The 20,186-nt window shown below is 38.8% G+C and overlaps 1 protein-coding gene across 6 annotated transcripts in view; it reads right to left on the bottom strand.

The window, feature by feature from the left end:
- The window catches only part of LOC149323875 (V-type proton ATPase subunit S1-like protein), a 33,892-nt gene that overhangs the window by 7,175 nt on the left and 6,531 nt on the right, over positions 1-20,186 (bottom strand). For 3 of the 6 annotated variants that reach the window (XM_089493666.1, XM_089493674.1, XM_089493681.1), the window contains 5 exons: positions 17,603-17,648; positions 5,291-5,331; positions 3,694-3,755; positions 889-1,121; positions 339-389 (listed from right to left, as the gene is read on the bottom strand). In XM_089493666.1, coding sequence (XP_089349792.1) covers positions 339-389; positions 889-1,121; positions 3,694-3,755; positions 5,291-5,331; positions 17,603-17,648 — 433 coding nt within the window. Of the gene's footprint in view, positions 1-338; positions 390-888; positions 1,122-3,693; positions 3,756-5,290; positions 5,332-17,602; positions 17,750-17,845; positions 18,255-20,186 lie in introns of those variants that run through there. The other 3 variants (XM_089493689.1, XM_089493703.1, XM_089493697.1) reach the window with 3 other exon arrangements.

The raw sequence follows: 20,186 nt of genomic DNA on the forward strand, positions 1-20,186 counted from the left end.
TATTTTAATGGTTTGTTTTTAAAAAAATTAACAATAACATCTTCCACAATAAGAACTTTATCAGGTAACAGAACTTTATCATGTCTAAGCAAAGAGTCACAATCAATTTTAATATGTTTGCTGATCCAGGGGAAACATTCCAGCACTGAACAGGAGAGTGGACTCAATTGTCCTTCCAGCTCTATCAGTCTTGGGGCACTTTAAAGATAAAACAGTTTTGTTTGACATACCGTGCATGATATTTGCCATAAAATGTGTTTGTTTTTTGATACCACAAGAATATTTAGTGGTTCCGCAGCAAGAGATAAACTGGAATCTGACATATTTGAAAATGGTACCTGATAATAAATCCCTTCAAATTGTCGATATCACCAAAATTAAGTGAAAGCCTAGAACAAAAATAGAGCAAGATCAGATTAAACTGACAAAAGATAGGAGAAGGAAGTAGTGGTGATAGAAGAGGAAGTAGAAGAGGAAGAGGAAGTGGAAAGGTAGCTGAATTAGATGTATCAAGCAATCTAACATTTTTACACAATCTAGAATTTGGATCCTTCTCATCTTTCTGCCTCTTAGCTCCTGTAATCCTGGAACTTCTCCCCAGCCCCCACACTGTTCCACCAATCTATTTCTTTGTTCTGGGGGAGAGGTGGGAATCCTGCAGCCCTCCAAATGGTAGACTGCCACTCCTAGTGTTCCTCATTATTGTCAATGCTGGCTAGAGCTGCTGGGACTTGAAGTCCAGCATCTGAAAGAGCATTTGAATCTCACCTCAACTCTAGGGCCTGCACTTGGTTTTCATCTCAAGAACAATACTACACAGATTTTGTCTACCTTTGCTTTGATTATATACAAGACCTTAGCAACTTTCACACAGTAGGATAATCTTACATTGCATTTTCTTCACTGCAGTTTGAATCAGCAACATCCACAGTTGCATGAATACCAAATGTCCTGTCTGTTAAGTCCAACTGAGTGTGATTCTGAAACTTAATCATGATTCTTCTGGCCCAAAATAAAATACAGGGGCTTCCATTAACCGTGACATTGAGAGGGCTGTAGTGGCTGTGGATGACTGACTCTCTCTCCGAATTCTCCTTGGTACTTATGTTGTAATTCACAACCTGTGTGAAAGCAAATAAGACAACTGAGATTACAATTCTAGCTTTTCAGATCATTCAATGAGTAACATGATATCCAAATATGTTTGACTCTTTAACCAAATTTAGGCGGGTTACAGACCACCGAAAAGTGGCGGCGTGTACCCGCCCCTTTCCCCGGTGTATCGGGGCCTCAGTGGCCAGAGTGGCAGCCGCTGAGGCCCTGATCCGCCGCTTTCCGGGCTGCGGGGAAGCGGCAAAAGGCCCCTTCCCCACAGCCTGGAAAGGGGTGTCCTTGGGGCTTCAAGCCCCAAGGACACCCCGCAGCGGCGGGGAGGAGGAAAAAGGCGCCGCTTGGCCCCTTTCTCCTCTGCATTGCTGGCACAGCCATCTGAAGGCTGTGCCCAGTGACGCAAAGCCAAGAAGGAGCTCCGAAACGGAGCTCCTTCTTGCGCTGTGTAAAGGGCGCTCTAAGTGCCCTCGCGCGGCGCGATGGCATCACGTCCGCGCCGCCTCATTTGGAGGCAGCGCATTCGTGATGCCATCATGGCGGCCCCCATGTAGATGGGGCGCCGCCATCTTGTACATCCTCAGGACGTATTAGGCTTGGGGACATCAAGAAGTGACACCCCTTTTTAAACCTAGGACGTCGCTTATGGCCATTTGTAACACACCTTACTACCAGTTATTTCAGCATAAATTACTTCATAGCAAATAGCTTGTGGAACCTACTAAAAATTGAGCATTAATATACCTTTGTTGATTTCAGCACAGAACTGAAGGGAAAGAGCAATAAATCCTCACTGGACAGTTGTTAAGTCAATTTTCCCATTTTGTTAACCTGCTTTATGGGACTGTGTTTGGATATAAGTCCCATCAATAAAGCAATTTTAGTATGGTGATAAAACTGTGAAAGAGAAATGTCAAAACCTAAATAATCCTCCAATGAGCTCCTTCATATGTAGAGCCACCATTTCTACTAATCTAAACATGGGAAGACATGTTAGCAAAAACTAGAAAAATGTTGTACAACAAACGGTTTCTAAAGCATCTTCTTATGACTTTCTTATTACAGATCAGCCAGTGCAAACAACCAATCTTTACTATATAGACATCGGTTTATTTCTTCAAAACATTCCATAAGTAGTATTTCTCTTGACTAATTAAAACAATTCTATGACAACTTGACTTCCCATACAGTAAGAATCAACCTCATAGTTGTTATGAGGATGAATTTGTAAGGAGAGATATGTACATAATGTTGAACATTTTAGAGGAAAGGCAATACAGAACTATAATTCCCAATAATATAACCAATATAGTGCTATACTGAGTTCAAAACAGTAGAGTGTAAGCATTATTTTATGTAATTAAACAGCAAATGTAATTATGCTTTTGCTATTATCTGTTTTTGGGTTCCTTCAAGTCATTTCCAATTTATGGCAACCCTAAGGTTAATCTATCACAGGATTTTCTGGAGCCAAGAGTGTGTGACTCACCCAAAATTGGTATCCATGACCAAGCAGGGAATCAAACTCTGATCTCCAGAGTCATAGTCCAATGTTCAAACCATACACCACACTGGCTAGAGGTGTGGAAAATCTATTATTTTTAAAGATTCATACAAACATATTTATTTGGCCACTTAGGGAACACATTATGAAACTGAGGCTTTAAAAATCACTATGGAGTATGTGGAGATTTGCAGATGAGATACCAGGTTTATAGTTTTATTTAATAAGAAAGTGTAGAACAAAAGGACTTGTGGTGGTGAACAGAGGTGAGGTCTAGAATCATTTGAGTAGACTTTAAAAACAACAACACAGAATTCAGTTAGTGAGTGTATATTCAACTGATGTTGAGAACAGTCCAATATTTACTGTGGTGATGAAAATCATATCCAAGCACCATAATCTCTAGTAGGCACAGCCAAGGGTGAGGCATTCTGGGAGCTACAGTTCAACAACATCTGGAGGGCCACATGATTTCCATTCCTGAGTTATGTTTTAAGATTTGAATCAATGTGTCAGTTCCTACAGAAATAATAAACTAAGCATCCTGTTGGTTGCAAATGCACACACACGTTGAGTTAATACATGTGGATTATCTTCACTGGTCATTGCACAATGGCCATACTGAACTGACATCAAGGTCCATATATGGAGCACCTACTCTTGCATATCATATGGGGTGCATACAATCCACAACGGGTCTCTGGTCATTCCATAACGAGGCCTAAGAACCCAATGTTGAATGTGCAACAACATGCATGCATTGCACACTGCAATTTCACATGTGCCCCTGTCAGTGATCCACATATGTTGCAGTACAGTGGTATCCAGTATATCTGGCAAACTTTCCACTCAAATTTGTTATGCATTCAGCACCAAAATTGGTCACTGAAATCTTATGCCCCTACATGTGGAAAAGGATGCAAGTATTGAGAATAATACAACTTTCCAATGCCAAAAAATATACTATAAAAACACACTATACAGTACTAAAATTTGAAGAAGTTTAATAGCTACTTTCTGGAATTCAGTATTATTATAAACACTGGGAGAACGGACAGGCCAGCTTCCTGGTACCTCCATACCTGTGTTATTGCTACTTGTTGTAAATTAAGCTTTGGCTTCACACTGCCATCATAACGTCGGCCTACAGGGAAAAAAAGTTGTTATCTGTATCTTTCAAAAAGGAGAAGAAATACTGCCTATCAGCTCAAAAGAAAACCACTGTATTTTTCACTCTATACTTGTACGAAAATGAATGTCAAGAACATAAAGTTTGAAACAACTGAATTTGTTATACTGGAAGGCCTATATGTGATACTGGAAGGCCTATATGTGAAGGGGTCTCAAATTCAAGGAGCAGGGGAGGAATCAAGAGATGAGACTGAGGCTAGTGTTTTTATACACATAACTTCTGAATTCTGCTTTCTGATAGGGAAGAACATTTACATATATCTTCTGTGATCTGCCCTTCAGACAGAGCAGGTAAGCAAAGCTGGGCTTTTAAAGTTACAGGCATTTTCTGTACAGTTTCATTGCAAGCAGGAGCTCATAAAGACGCCGAGCTGTCCTCCCTCATACCCCACCTTTTCCATTATTCTCAGGACATTACACTGCACATCTTTTGCCCATCTACCACACTTTTCAGATATCTTAAGCAAAGAAAGGTATCTGTATCATGCATCCACTGGTGGGGGGGGGGGAAGGCAGGAGAGAACACTCATGATATTCCAATGACCTGGCTACATTCTTCCCCTCTTTTAAAAAATGATTTCCACTGCTTATTAGAGGGTTAAAAATAAAGTCTTTGGACTTTTTCAGAGTTGAGTAATCTTTTTGGGAAAAAAATCCTTACATGACCATTTTATACAAGTCTGATCAGAAGTACTTCCCCTTGAGTTCAACAAGGATGACTGTCAAAGCATGGTGGGAGAGGAAAGGTATGGTGAAGCAGCTCTACCCTATTGCCCCGCCTAGGCTGCATCGACATTGCAGAAATAATCTGGATTGACACCACTTTAACTGCCATGGCTCAATGCCATGGAATGCTGGGAATTCAATAGCACTGAGCCATGGCAATTAAAGTGGTGTCAATCCAGATTATTTCTGCAGTGCAGATGCAGCCCTAGAAGCCTTGTTCCACTGGACCTTCTCTCTATCAGCGCTGGGAAGAGCCTTTCGATCAGACCAAGCTCTTCTGCTCCTTGAACCTTTTCCATCTTGTCATTATAAGAACTGCTATCTAACTTTAATAACTGGTGGCTGGATTTGCTTATTTTCTTCACCCCTCCTCCTCCTCTTTTTCCCTTTTTTATGCTGTCTTTTGTAATGTAAACCACCAGGCAAAGACTTTCTTGCTTGTTATTTCTCTCATCTAAGACCCTCTGGGAACATTCTTATATGAAGAGAATGAATGAACAAGCGAGTTTCACATCTGGACTATGGAGGAGCAGCTTATACTCAGCGTTTCTCTGAACTTTCTTTTTTCAAAAAAAGTCCTTGAAGATCCTTCATTTGTTGACTCCATTTTCCATATAACAAGACGTTATAGAGTAAGTATACATAACATATAGCTGGAGCCTTTTATGGTGAGTACTAGATATCGGAGCTTGGAAAATGTTACTTTTGGGGACTAAAATTCACATAATATCACTTAATCTGAAAGAAAGTTTAGAACCTTACCATTTCTTTGGAGCAGGTCTTGGTCAGAGAAGGAAAAGAAACTGCAATAAAGCACAGATAAAAAGAAGATTAGCTTTTCCACCACAAATTTCTGAAGTTTGCTTATGATGCAGGATCTATGTGTTTGGTTGCATTAGAATGACAATAGTGCACACATATTAAGAACAAATAACAAATCAATGGTAATTTTTAAAAGAGAGCATTGCCCCTTTTCTTGTCTGTATTGTGCAAAATGGCCTTGAGTTCTTCTATAGCAGTGGTTCCCAACCTGTGGGTCGGGACCCCATTGGGGGTCGAATGACTCTTTCATGGGGGTGGCCTAAGGCCATTGGAAAATACCTATTTAATTACTGTTATGAAGTAGCAATGAAAATAATTTCATGGGTTTGGGTCACCACAACATGAGGAACTGTATTAAAGGGTCGCAGCAATAGGAAGGTTGGGAACCACTGTTCTATAGCTATATAGCTACCAACACGTCCATTTTCTTGTGTTACAGTGATGCTTTAATGTAGTGATTTCTAACAATTTCCCCACTTTTTCAGATATCCTAACTTTGAAATATTATTTTCCTTTTATTGCTGACCAAAGAAATGTGTGGTTCCATGCAGGGTGTCCCTGTGTTGATTTTGACTCTATATTTCTGGCCTCACTTAGGCTTTTGTCACTTCATTGCTTTATTAACAGTGTTGTTTACAGCTTCATAACAGGACAGACCTCCAGCAGGTTTTCTCCTAAACCAAAAGAAGAAAGTATGGAATATTCTAGGCTGCTCTTGAGAGATTAGCCATTTTGTACCTACTATTAGGAATCAGTATAAAATGTGTTCCCCTAATTCATGACACCCTTTGTAGGAAGCAATCCGGTTGGAGGGAGAGAGATTATTTCACCAGTTTTGTAGGTCTTATGAAATAACTATAGTAATTCAGAGTGATAGGATAGCTTTATATAACAGGGAAGATAAGCAGTGATGACTTGTTACTTCTCCTCTCGTGTCTATAGGGAAGCTCAGAGTGTGACTGTATGGGCCCTCGTATAAATGGGGGGTGGAGGGATAAAGGAATACAGATATCTTACTTACTTACTTAAAATTTTATTCGGTCATTGACCAGCAATATAGTACAGAGTGCAATTGCAGCAATACAAAAACAGAATGTAATTGTATTATTTGTACATTGCTACTTGTATAATAAAACGTTAAAAACAGAATTAAGAATAAAAAATAAAAAATGAATGAGTATACATGCAGCTAAAGCAGCGAAGGTTAAGTAACACAATATGTTTCTAGCTCTGATAATTTCCAGATTTTGGCCTGTGTGAGTAACACTTTCTATTAGCCTTCGAGGTTTTATCTCGTCATGAGGGGGCGTATTTTATATACGATGTGGCAAAATTTAGCCACTGTATATACAACACTAGGCGACTGACTGTTCAAGAGATTACAAACAAGTACAGTGTCTGAGCTTCCTGGGAATTTTTCTAAAAGTGGGATGATCAGTTGAGACCGGATATCTTTAAAGAATATGCAATACAGGAAAGTATGTTCAAGGGTTTCAATATCACAGTTATTGCAAGGGCAAAGCCGTGCTTTGAAAGGAGTTTTCTTGTATCTTCCTTCTAGAACCGCTGAAGGGAGGGCGTTAAAGCGGGCTAAAGAGAAAGCTCTTCTAAATTTAGGTAATGTAATTTGGAACAAGTATGAAGCAGGTGTCAGCATAGAAATTGATCTGTTGATTAGAATGCGCCCCGGAAAGGCAGCAGTCTCTATCTGTCCTTCTATATCGAGTAATCTCTGCTTTATGGACAGTTTGGCCTGATCGAGATTTAATTCTAGAATAAACTCTTTTGATAGGCCTATAGATAATAGTTTCTTATTTATGGCCGATTCCCAGTAAGATTTATAGGTATCGGTCAAGATATATTTTGTTAGTCCATCTGAGGTTTTATTTAGTTTGAGCCAATAGAATAAAACATAAATCCACATACTTGTTTCAATTTTACTAACTCCAGCCTCTCTTCTCAATACCACGTTGGGAACACAGCTACCAACTTGAAAGATTTTCCTTAAAAAATTTGTTTGCACCCGTTCAAGGGGCATAAGATCGTTATAAGGGCCCAATTGAGCGCCATATAAGAGTTGTGGTCTGGCCTTAGCCTGGAAGAGTTTAATTGCTGCTGGAATAAATTGGGCTCCCTTAGAAAAAAAGGATTGTTGGATTGCATTAGCTGTTTTTTGTGCATTTTTTGAAACATATTCCAAGTGTGCAGTTCTATTACCCGTGGCCTGAAGCACAATTCCCAAATATCTGAATGTCTTAACTTGTTCAATAGTTTCTTTTCCCAGTTTCCAATTTCTTTTTCTGGGTTGCTTGGAGAAGGTAATGATTTTAGTTTTAGAACAATTTATTGTTAATCTTTCTTCACTACAATAAGTGGTTAGCGACCTCAGAGCTCTTCTTAATCCGATGGGAGTCAGAGATAATATGACAACATCATCGGCATAAAGAAGTAGATTTACATGTCTATTTGTTATTTTGGGAGGGTGGAAGGAGATCTTATTCAAGTGGGGAACTAAGGAATTTATATAATAATTGAACAGAATAGGGGCTAGAACACATCCTTGTCTAACTCCGATCTTAACTTGGATTTCTTTGGACATATGGCCTGCTGAACTACATCTCACTTTCAGCCGATTATCCTCATGCAATTTAATAAGCAGGAGAAGAAGCCGTTTGTCGATTGAACTATTCATAAGTTTTTCCCACAATCTAGATCTGGGAACAGTATCAAAGGCAGCTTTAAAGTCTACGAAAGCTGCATGAAGCGAGATGCCCATTTTGGAATATTTTTCTATCAGATGTTGTAACAATAATACATGATCAATCGTTGATCGTCCTGCTCTAAATCCTGCTTGTTCTTCGTTCAAGATGTTCTCTGACTCAAGCCAATCCATTAATTTAGTTTGGCTTGAGTCAGATATCTTAAACAGCTAGAACTGTTTTGGTGTGCAGCTGGTGGCTAGCATTCTCATCCCTAGAAAGACACTGTGTCAGGAAGGGAAATCATCATGGGGCCCTCTGGCTGCTGCTGGACTGCAAATCCCAGAATTCTCCACCATTGTTGTGCTTGCAGTGTAACCACTTCTTGAGGGCTGTGTGATTCCCACTCCTGCTCTATGTGGCTAATACTTTAATGTAATACATATTTTGGGTGTGGGAAATGGTGCCCACATTAGTGGCGTACTAACCACCAGGAAAGCTCAAGCTGCAATGCTCTCACTTGCAGACAACATAGGGGAGAATGGGAAGGCACACTCTATCAGTCCTTCCCCTTACAGATAAAGGGGGGGGGGGTGTGAGAAATATGAAGCTGCCAACATTTGACAAACCACTTAAACTGATACTTTATTCTTTTCACAGTGTTATGTACCCATATCCAGCAGATGATGAAACTTGTATTTTCCTTAAGAAAAAGAACCCTCTATCTTCACTTAAGACTATGTTTCATAGTGATCCCAAGTTAGCCAGCTTTTACATACTGTATATACTCATGTATAAGTCTAGAAATTTAGGTCAAAAAATTGACCCCCAAAAAACTGACTCAAATTATCCACAGGTCAACGTAAATACTGTATCTTAACTCTTATTTAAAAGAAGGAACCATCTCCTGATGAAAAGCAAGAGTATAATATGTGAAGCACTGACCCCCTCTACTCTCTCATCCATCCAGTCTTAAGAGTAAGCACATAGAGTTCATTTTATAAGTTCTTTGACATTGTTTTGCTTTGCTTCATCTTTTAGATCCTTTGCTATATGCCCCTAAGTTTTACCCTCGACTTATCAATGGGTCATAGCAAAATCCATAATTTTGGCCCCAAAACTTGCCCTCGACTTATACATGAGATTGACTTATAGTCGAGTATATATGGTAAGCACAATACATGACACATATGGTTTGTAATAGATGGGCTGGAGATGGGACATGTCTCTTCTGCAACTATTACTTCACTTTTCAGGCATCAAACACCTGGCATGTAATGTTTCTATTGTGCCCAATATTGTAATGTCTAACAGGAAAATAATATGTTGGTTAATTGCTTAAACAGAGGCTACACATTCATTATTAAAAGGGTTCCAGGTCTTGTGGTAGTCTCAGTGAACACATTCACCATCTACAGATTCAAGATCCATGCTGAACTTTTCATTTCAGTTATCTATATTAGAGAGCCAGTGTGGTGCAGCAGCCTGAGTGTTGGACTAGGACTCCAGGAGACCAGAATCCAAATCCCCCTATGGAAACACACTGGGTGACCTTGGGCAAGTCACACTGTCCTAGTGAAAACTCCACTAGGCATTTGTAGCTCCTTCAGCATAATTCTATGGTAAATGCCTGACAGATGTCTACAGAGTTGCACTGGAACACCTAAAGATTCATAGAGAGGTGTTCTCTCATAGTGTTTTTTGTTATTTGCCATTTTTCCACATTCATGGGGTCCTGTGCCCCTAAGCCCAGAGAATGTGGAGGGACAAATGTACTATGTACAATGGATATTTATTGCACAAACACATGCTTCTCTACTGCCTATAATACAAGGACATCCATTTTTTAGGTATACCCCTTTTAGCAGCTGTTCCAGGAAGATCTGGTCATGTTTATTGTGCCCTTCTTATTTTGGAATCTATTACTTTTTAAGGTGGCAAAAATTTGTGTTCTAGATTCTTCTGCTAAAACCAGCTAGTGAAACCCTCTTAGTCATTTTCCTAGTCCTGAAATTTGTATCTGTTCATTTTGTACTTGCCTGTTTTCTAATTGTAGAAGCTGGTCTATGACAATAATAAAATTATCATGTTGGCAGAGATTCAATCTACAAGTCCCTCATGTGAATGTAGAATTCTACAGAGGTTTATGCCTCATTTTAAAAGTCCACCTCTGAGGAAAGCCAACTGGCGTGGAACGTCCAATTCACAGCATGAATGTGGATAGGTTTGTTTATTTGCCCAGCCAGGCATTAAGACTGTGTCCCTGAACAGTTGCTATGAACGGCAGCTTTCAAATTTGAATGCTTACAATAGACTGCCTTACGCCTCCCAGAAAATCACTAGCAAAATGATACCATGTTTCATGCCAACGCAACAAGATTCTACTCTCAGCAGGAGAACACCTACAAAGTGCTAAGTGTGCATCCCCCAATGAAATATTCATAGCTCTTCTAAAAACCTAGTGGCAAGAACAACCTGCAAGCCTTTGCAAAATACCACAGCCTGACAGGTAGAATCAGCAAGCTTTCTATTCCTTTAGGAAAGCAGGTGGAAGACATCTCACAAAGAAGCCTCTCATCTACAATTGTTATTTGTGTCTTTGCTTCTTACAGGGTCTCAAAAGAGAACTACTTAGGTATTATTATATACACGTCTAACTCTCACATGGAGACAGAATTCAAAGATATAGCCGTGTTAGTCTGTACGTGGAGTGATCTTGTAGCACCTTTGAGACTAACTGAAAGAAAGAAGTTGGCAGCATGAACTTTCAGAGACTTCAGTATACTTCCTCAGATGTAGCATCTGAGGAAATAGACTGAAGTCTATGAAAGCTCACGCTGCCAATTTCTTTCTTTCAGTTAGTCTCAAAGATGCTACAAGATCTTTCTATGTCCTCACATGGAGATGATGGACACACTCAGTAGAAAGGCCCAACACACACCCTCATGCCTGTTAAGGAACCTTTCCTGTGTTATCTGAGGCCAGAAATGCAAATGACCTCCTGATTTATCAGTAATACAACCAGGGTTCAATTTCCACTTGGCCATGAAACCTACTGGATGAACTTGGGCAAGTCACATGCTCTCGGTCTCAGGGGAAGGCAATGGCAAACCTCCGCTGAACAAATCTTGTCAAGAAAACCCCATGGTAGGTTTGCCTTAGGGTCACCATAAGTCAGAAACCGCTTGAAGGCTCACAATGCAACACATACACAATCGCTAAATCAGTCATTGCTATTTGTAGGAAAACATGATGTTAGCTGTTTGTATGTTTTTACATGTGTTCCTATGAATGACTTTGTAAGGAGTAAAACAAATGTTAGTGACACTTAAAGCAGACCCACTAAAATCAGCATGACTTGTTAGTTATATAGCTAACTTAAATCTCAGTAATTTCAATATGTCCAATCTAGGTAGGACTAACACTGATTTAGCTCAATGTGTGGTGTAGCAGTTTGAATGTTGGACTACAATGCTGGAGCCCACAGTTCGATTTCCGGCTGAGCTATGAAACTCACTGGGTGAGCCTAGGCAAGTCACACTCTCTTAGCTTCAGGGGATGACAATGGCAAACCTCTGAGCAAATCTTACCAATAAAACCCCATCATAAGTCATCATAAGTCAGAAACAATTTGAAGGCAAACAATAACAGTAACAACAACAAATAAATGTATCACGTGCACATTTTATGGTTTCTCCAGAAGATAACTACGAATGCTGCACAAACGTTATCTGAACACCTGTGGATGCTTCTGTATGGAACAAAATCAGCTTTAAATCAGCCAACCATATGGTTGCCGTGGGACGCCTTCTATCTGCTATGTGTAATTCCATAGCCATATGCCCAAAGGCCACTAGCACATATCACAGAAGTCCATGGCATCTTCTCAAATACACTTTTAATGAAAAAGAGACACAGTGCTAAAATAAAGATTGTGGGGAGGGAACAGTCCTTAATCATAACCTTGGCAGCTGTTTTTCTTCTTTAAAGGCCTCTCAAATGGCTTTTTCATTGCTGTGAAAAGATAAAAATCACCACATATTGACCTTGGAGGAAGAAAAACAATGGGGGGGATTTTGAAAGGAAACAACTGATCATCCCTTTAAATACACACTCTTCCTTAGGCTCTGATTGTAAAAACATCAGCTAGGCTTCATTTAAAGAAAAAAACAGTTGTGGAAACATAGCTTTCAGTTTTGCACAGCATATAGGTTTGCTCTAACACAAAACAGCATCACATTGAACCCAATAGTGGTATCTAATCAGTAAAAAGCAATATAGTTTTCTCAATCACCTTTCACCATCCAACTGTTACGTTGCCACCTTTGGATGCACGGTTAGTGAAATGTTAATACAGTCGGCCCTTCATATACACTGATTTTTTTATACACGGATTCAAGCATGCATGGTTTGAAAATGTTCCAAAAAAGTATAAATTTCAAATATCAAACCTTGATTTTCCATTTTTTATAAGGGACACCATTTTGCTATATCATTATATTTAATGGGACTTGAGCATACACAGATTTTGTTATACACAGGGTATCTTGGAACCAAACCTCAGCGTATAACAAGGGTCCACTGTACTTAATTCTAATCAAAGTACCTTCTGAATGCATGTTTTGGATTGAAAGCAATGCATCCCAAGACTTTTGCTATGTTGGATTACTGCTCTATTTGGCTGTACTACACTATGTTGGCTCTATTTATAAGAACGGAGGCTTTTCAGGATAAGAAATCAATACATTCACATACCCGTTTAATTTGCTCAAGTGCTTGGGCTGTAGCTGAACATATTCAAGTTTGTGACAGGCACTGAAGTGGACATTGTTTTTTGGACTACAGGTCTCAGAATTTCCCAGCCAGTATATCCACTAGCCAAAAATGCAGTTTTTCAAACTGGTTGTGACAAAGAACAGGACTATTTCAAGTGCTTTGTGTATGTCAAGTTTATCTGTTTGCTGGATCACATTTTGAAGCCTCTCCAGAAATTATTAAAAGGACAAGAGGAAATAGACTTTCTCTCAGTCCTACCAACATCACAGACTTATTTGGTGAGGATACGAGAGACAGCCTTCTTGGTGGTTGCTCCCATCCTTTGGAACTTCTTTCCACAGGAAACTAGACTGGCTCCCTCCCTGCCCTCTTTTCACCAGCAGGCAAAAACTTTTCTTTTTGTGCAGCCTTTAATACATAACTGTGCCACTTTTTATTAGGGTGTTTGCTTTGATATGTTTTTAATGGTTTTATATTTTTAACTTAGTATTTTTTAAGTTTTACATTTTTACATTGTTGTATTAACACAGTGTTTTAATTGTGTTTTAAAAATGTATTGTTTTGTTGTTGGTGCTGCTGCTGTTTTTATTCTGGAGAGAGAACTGTAAAGCACAAGCAGAAAACAGTGAGGAGACAAGCTTTTTTGGCCTTTTTTTAAAAAGAAAATGAAGAAATAGTTGACTATCTCAGAACATGTAGCACCTTTCTCCTCATTGTCTTCTGTTGTTGTTTTTAAGCATCTTTTCTAACTGCCCTGGATGCCATTGGGGGGAAAGTGACATATAAATAAAGTAAGTAATATAAACATAAAATAAACAACCAGTTACAAGCAAACTTTTCACCCTTCAGCCATCTGTATTGCAATGTCCATTTAAACCTGTCTGAACTGAATCCAGTGACTATAACTGGATCAGAGACAGAAGCTTTAAAATGTGTTTTTGAAAATGTATCTCTTACATTATATAATTCAATATACATTAGAGAAAAACAAAACCCAGTTAGTAACTCATTCCCAATCCAAAACATAATCTGTTGTTACAACATAGAAATCCTTACCATTTATTTTTTAAAAACTACTGATGCTGTGGACAACCTGTGTAGTTTAGTCATATCAATATGCATGTGGGTGTTTCTAAAACCTATCTTTTTGCATTAATTTTTTTTCAGATAAACAATCCAGATTGTTATCTTCTGCTAGATAATGTCATCTGATAAGTAGGCATTTACACTCTTTTATACATATAATCTGATTTAATTGGGCATTACCTAGTGATTAGCTATTCCAGTCCTTTTCATTAGCGCTAAGCCAATTTGAGGTCTGATAGTGACAGACCTAGACTGGGTAGGACAAACATACTACATAGATATAAAAGGGCAACGTTTACATTTAACGTGCTTTGCTCAGAGGCCAGAACAGTATAACATATAGGTCAGGGCTGTGAGCAAACTGTTACTTCAGTGAAACAACTGAACTGGCTTTCCCAGAGTGGCACAAGCCCTGACTGAGCCTTAGTAGCTTTATAACAGTATAAATGTAATGAAGAAAGGGAGGCATTGCAAAGAGACACTTAATGAAAAATTGTAGAAACTGATTTTTCTACATTCATACATGTCAAGGGAATTATGAAGGTGGAAGTCAGACTCTGGTCTACTCACTATCACTACTAAGGAAGCAGCTGTTTTCTGGAGTTTGGAATGCTATTTTTGGGGTGCTATAACTTGCAGAAACTTTTTGGTACAGAAATATGGACATTCATCATGCTGTCTGGGAGATTTGACACGTTATAATACAAAAAGGACTTTTCCAGGCTCTACTATTTCCTTTTTAAATGAGAGTGCAGGCACCCATCCTTGCAAACACTAACAAATAAAAATATATTTAAAGCAGCTCCACCTGCATCATTCTCTGGATCATGGTGATAATCAAAAATTGATTTTCCATGGCTGTTTTCTGGAGTTATCTCAATAAAGTGCACCCATTTTGTTGTGTCAGCTTTCAGTAAACTACTTCTGAAATTTGAGTCTTAAATGCAGCATTTGGATTTCAGGTTCTTTTTAGTTTCTGGACTCACTGTGCTAAAGATAAGAGCAGGATGACATGTAACATTACTTTTCTTTGCAATCCCAGTGGTCTGCCAAACGAACTGAGAACTAAAATCACTTGCAAAACTGACATCTGTAGGTAACACTCCCGTAACCACAGGGCAGAGGTATCTCTTTTCAGTAATGTTATAGGGTTACTGAACCCTTAACATTAATGAAGAACTTTAAGGCATTTCTAGGATGCTCCTTCTTGAGCAACAGTAATGTCAACTCAATAAAGTGAGCACGAACCGTTTCAATGGCTTACATCCTATTATTGGGGACACACTGGTAGCTAGGCTTCTTTTGGTTGGTCGTTTAGATTTTCTATTGTTCCCCCCCTAATTTTGCTTGTTTATTTTAGCTGGAAGTAAAGTAGGACTGATGCAGGTCACTATCTGTCAGGCATGCTAATTCTCCACTCAAAATATTTCCCATTTGGAATAATTTCAATCATATAGATAATGCTAACATTTTTAAAAAAATCTGCTTCTTACATGTAGAAGAGGGGGGAGGAAATAAATGTTCCCTAAAATCTAAGCATACTTGAATCTGGAAGTTAAGTATAGACAAAAGCTCTGATAAAAAGACTGATATGTTTTGGGTTTTTATCTTAAACATGTACTGTATGGAATGGCTTGGGACTGGGAACAATTAAAAATGTGGAATCTAAAGAAATGTAAGATTATTGGCTATTATTAAGTCTAACACGATAATCCAACTTACAAAACGCCAATGGTGGCAAAATGCTTTTCCATGTAAAAACATCTGATGTTGCTCATGTTTGTTTTGTTTTTTTTTGCAAATCTACAAAGAAATAACATTTGGCTTCAGCACATAAATAGCACCATCAGAAGTACTTGATGACAACTGACAGGGCTTCTGAGAATCAGCAGGCACACTGAATCAAACACTTGCAGTCATCAGAGAAATCCCACGAATTCTGATAGAACAGATGATTTATCACAACCCAAACAGACTAGTCAGATCGCCACAGGTACCAGTGTAGTTGTAACCCTATAACATTACTGAAATGTTCTGCTCTGTAGTTAAGGAGGAGCGTTGCCTACAGATGTCAGTTTTGCAAGTGATTTTAGTCCTCAGTTCTCTTGGCAGACCACTGGGATTGCAAAGAAAAGAAATCTTCTTACATGTCACCTTGCTCTTACCTGTAGCACAGTGAGTCCAGAAACAAGAACCTTAATTCCAAATGCTGCATTTAAGACGCAAATTTCAGAAATAGTTTACTGAAAGCTGGCACAACAAAATGGGTGCACTTTACTGAGATAATAACAGTTCAGATGTGTCTCTTTTGGCAGCCAAGATCCAATAAACCTAACCTTAACAGACTTAACTTTAAAAGGTGCCAAAAAGTTACAATTTGCAAAGAATGCTAACTTGCCTAGAAGCTCAGCCCTCACAAAGTTTGTTTTGTTTTTCTAATTCCTTTATCATTGGCACCTAAAAACATAACCAGTGAGCAACTGGTTTTGCTTTCTGCAATGATTTAACATACAATGAAAGGCAGTACAAAATTCAAATTAACATCAAATTTATGTGTTGCATTCATTCTGTTGGCTATTCAGTGTCTAAAGAATTACCAAATTGGTCTCTTTCAAAAATAAAAAGGAAACTCGGCATCAAGTTTCAAGTCTGTTAAACTATGTGTATAATATTGTCTTTCATCAACAGATGATCCTGAACCTCTGAGTTGACATATTGCCTGACACTAAGGATATAACTCTATTCTGTTAAGTTATATCACCTTTCCTCATGACAACTAGCCAACATGATAGCAAATCTACTATAATCACAGCAAACATGCAAAATGTATGCTACAGTATGCTTTAATTCATCAGTTAACTCAGCCACAGATCTCTTAATACAAGCTTAAGCAAAGCACCACATGCCCTTGTTACCCCAGCTGCACAGACTTTATATCACTGGCTGTGAGTCTCATCATCATCACTTGTCCTGTATTTTAATTTTGTATTGACTATGAGACTTGATTAATCTAATTCAGTTTAGCTATTTTTCACTTTTCTCATGCTTTTCTTTGACAGCTTCTCTTGATTCAAAACACCTGCTGAAATATTACTTGTATTGCACCGAAAAAAATCATAGTTACAGCAAAGAAAACAAAAGAGCTCTAGCAAGGTTGCTTATTTTCTACTAAAGCTGAATCTGTGTCCGTATCCATATGTAATACAGTTCCTTTCATATTTTTCCCCCAAGAGCATCAACAGCATTCTTGGATGTGTGTTTTACACCTACACTGTTTTATTTATATCTCTGTTATTAACACTCCAAAAGCAAGGCAAAGTAAAAGAAAAAAAAAAGGGGGGGGGGACAATGTACAGTAGTATGAAACAATCACTTTCAGGATCTTTTAAGCTTGAAATGTAAATGCCACATGAAAGAGGATCCATTTAATCTGCATTCTAAAATACAATTTCTAAAGAGAAGTTCCAGTGATCTTAATATCCCTGCTTTGAAGTAAACAGCTTGTGGCAGAAGGCATCTTTAGTGCTGAAACACTGCCTTCTTCTGTCTGAATGCTGCATCTTTTTAAAAAAAAATTAAAAAACTAACCCTTGCCTTTTTGATAGAAAATATGTCCACAGCCCTCCAGCACACAAACATGTAAGCCATTCATTCACCTACACTTAACAAGCAGGCTCATGAAATCACTCACCTCCTCTCCATCCTTCCAAACAACTGGTCCCCAGATACTGAAAATCCTACAAAGAGAAAGAGAAGTAAAAGCTTAATAGGGATGTTGCTTTCCATTGAAAAATGAATCAGACCTCCCAGGCACGCAGCTCATCTGTTCATGTGGAGGAGAGAAACCTGAGCCAGTATGCTCAGGAGCCATGTGATGGATAACCAAGCCAACCAATGGAATTCAGCATTTAATACCACATGAACTGCCATGTACCTTCTCTATGCATAATAAAAGGCTGTCTTGGAGGTTTTTTTCCTCTGTGTTGAATACAGATTGTCCTTTTTGTAGCTTGCGGTTTGTGTCAGGAAATCAAAATTAACTGAATACTTGAGGAAATGCAATTGATAAAAAGGGATTTTAATAAAAGTCTTTTAATAAAAGTGTGTTCAAACCAGCACTCCCTAAATTAAGGCAGCAATCCTGTGCATTTTCTTTGAAAAGTAAACCAGACTGAAAGTAACAGGCCTTCATCCCAAGAAAATATATTTACAAAATTGCACTGTACATGTCAGTGTGTTAGATGGGATTACACTCCCTCAAAGATACAGGTGCAGAGTTTAGGGGTACTCCTAGACTTAACTTTGAACTTGGAAGCCCAGGTTTCTGTGATGGCCAGGAGCGCTTTTGCACATTTAAAGCTTGCACCCCAACTATGCCAATTACTTGAGATACTGGATCTGGCCATAATGGTACATGCTTAGTTACATCCCATTTGGAGTAACATGCTGTACGTGAGGCTACCTTTGAAGAGTGTTTGGAAATGTCAGCTGGTCCAAAGAACTGCAGCCAAACTGGCAGGTTACAAAGACCATACAACACTCCTGTTGAAAGTCCAGTTTGTTAAGAGGCACAATTCACAGTGTTGGTTATGACCTATAAAGCCTGCATGGCTCAGGCCCAGACTATTTGGCAAACTGTATCTCCCTGTATGAGAGGGTCCCAGGCTCTGAGATTATCAGGAGAGGCTCTTGTCTCAGTCCCACCACCATCACAAGCACACTTACATGAATGGCCTCAGTTCATTATGGTACATGCAGTGTACATATCTGTGTTCAAAATCCTGTAAAGGTTGAAGTTTTGTTACGCTATTAAGGAACCTACTTCTGTATAGTCACATTTAGGACTAAACTGCTAATTCAGTACCTTAGCCATATTGTGTTTGCCACAACAAATGAATTACTTTATTTTCTTGGATTGGATTGCCAGCTAGAGTATATATTTTATTGTCTCTACCTCCTTCTTCACCATGGTTTTGCATGTCATAATGCAACCATGATAAATGTGACACAACACTTTTCTTAACTGAAAAAGAACAGCCCAGGAGTTCACAAACATATCGCCCCAAACATACTACAGTGCTGCAGTATATTGTTAGTGCTGTTGTTATTACTAATATTCTGCCTTTTCCCCAGTTTAGGACTCAAGGTGGCTTATAAGAATTAAAACATAGTTTAAAATTAACAGCATGCAGCAGTTTAAAGGCCATCACAAAATTTGAAACCATTTTAAAAAATTAAAAATAATAACAAATAAAACCATAGCACATTATACAAGGCCTATTTTCCCAGAAACAAAGCAATTCCCAAAGGCCTTTTGGGATAAAAAGGTTTCTCCTTGCTTGCAAAAAGTTAGTAAGGAGGGTGCCAGTACAAGCTCTCAGGGAAGGGTGTTCCAGAGCCTGGGAGCAGCCTCCAAGAAGGCCCTCTCCTGTCTTTCCACCAAATGAGCCTGTGAGGTTGTGGGACAAGGACCAGGACCTCTCCAAAAGATCTCAAGGCCACTACCACACATCTACTGTCTTTATGATCATGCCTCATATGCCATCGGAATCACTTGAAGTGAGATCAAACTACCGATTGTTGTTGTAAGGTGAACCTATCATGAGGTTTTCTTTATTCAGAGGGGATTACCTTTGCCTCCCCCTGAGGCTGAGAGTATGTGACTTATCCAAGGTCACCAAATGGGTTTTCATGGCCAAACAGGGATTCGAACCCTGATCTCCAGTCATAGTCCAGTGCTCAAACCACTACACCATGCTAGCTTTCTCAGACATATACAGTATATGAATGGAAAATGTCACTATAATCAGAAGACTATTTTGCATTTTCATAATAATTATTTTTAAAATATTAAATTGATATTAGACAAAATTAGTCCAAGTAATCCAATGCTCAATTATGCCACACTTGCTCTCTTAAGCTACCGATTATACTGTAAATGTGTTATATTTGGGGCTAGACAGTAAAATAATTCCAGACTGGGGGTGGGGCATAAGGATAAGGGATTGTCATATGCTGAGGACTAAATGAGAGCCTCAGTGTCCCTCATTCCTGTAAAAGGGTTCCCTTTATTCATCATACATTATTATCACTTCATTACTTTAGTCCATGCTGATAAAATCCTACATTGAAATCTGGAAACAGAAAAAAAAACCATGCCAACAAATCCGATGCAACTGCAGTTGGTAACAATTATTTTAGACTGCAAAAGGAAAGCCATATTAGCCTCCTGGGTAAAAACAACGTAGCCCTAAAACTAACAAATGTGTCATGGT

Source organism: Sceloporus occidentalis, unplaced genomic scaffold, assembly GCF_023333645.1.
Source record: "Sceloporus occidentalis isolate IW3139 unplaced genomic scaffold, rSceOcc1.0.p SCAF_1, whole genome shotgun sequence".
In the NCBI taxonomy this organism is placed as follows: domain Eukaryota; kingdom Metazoa; phylum Chordata; class Lepidosauria; order Squamata; family Phrynosomatidae; genus Sceloporus; species Sceloporus occidentalis.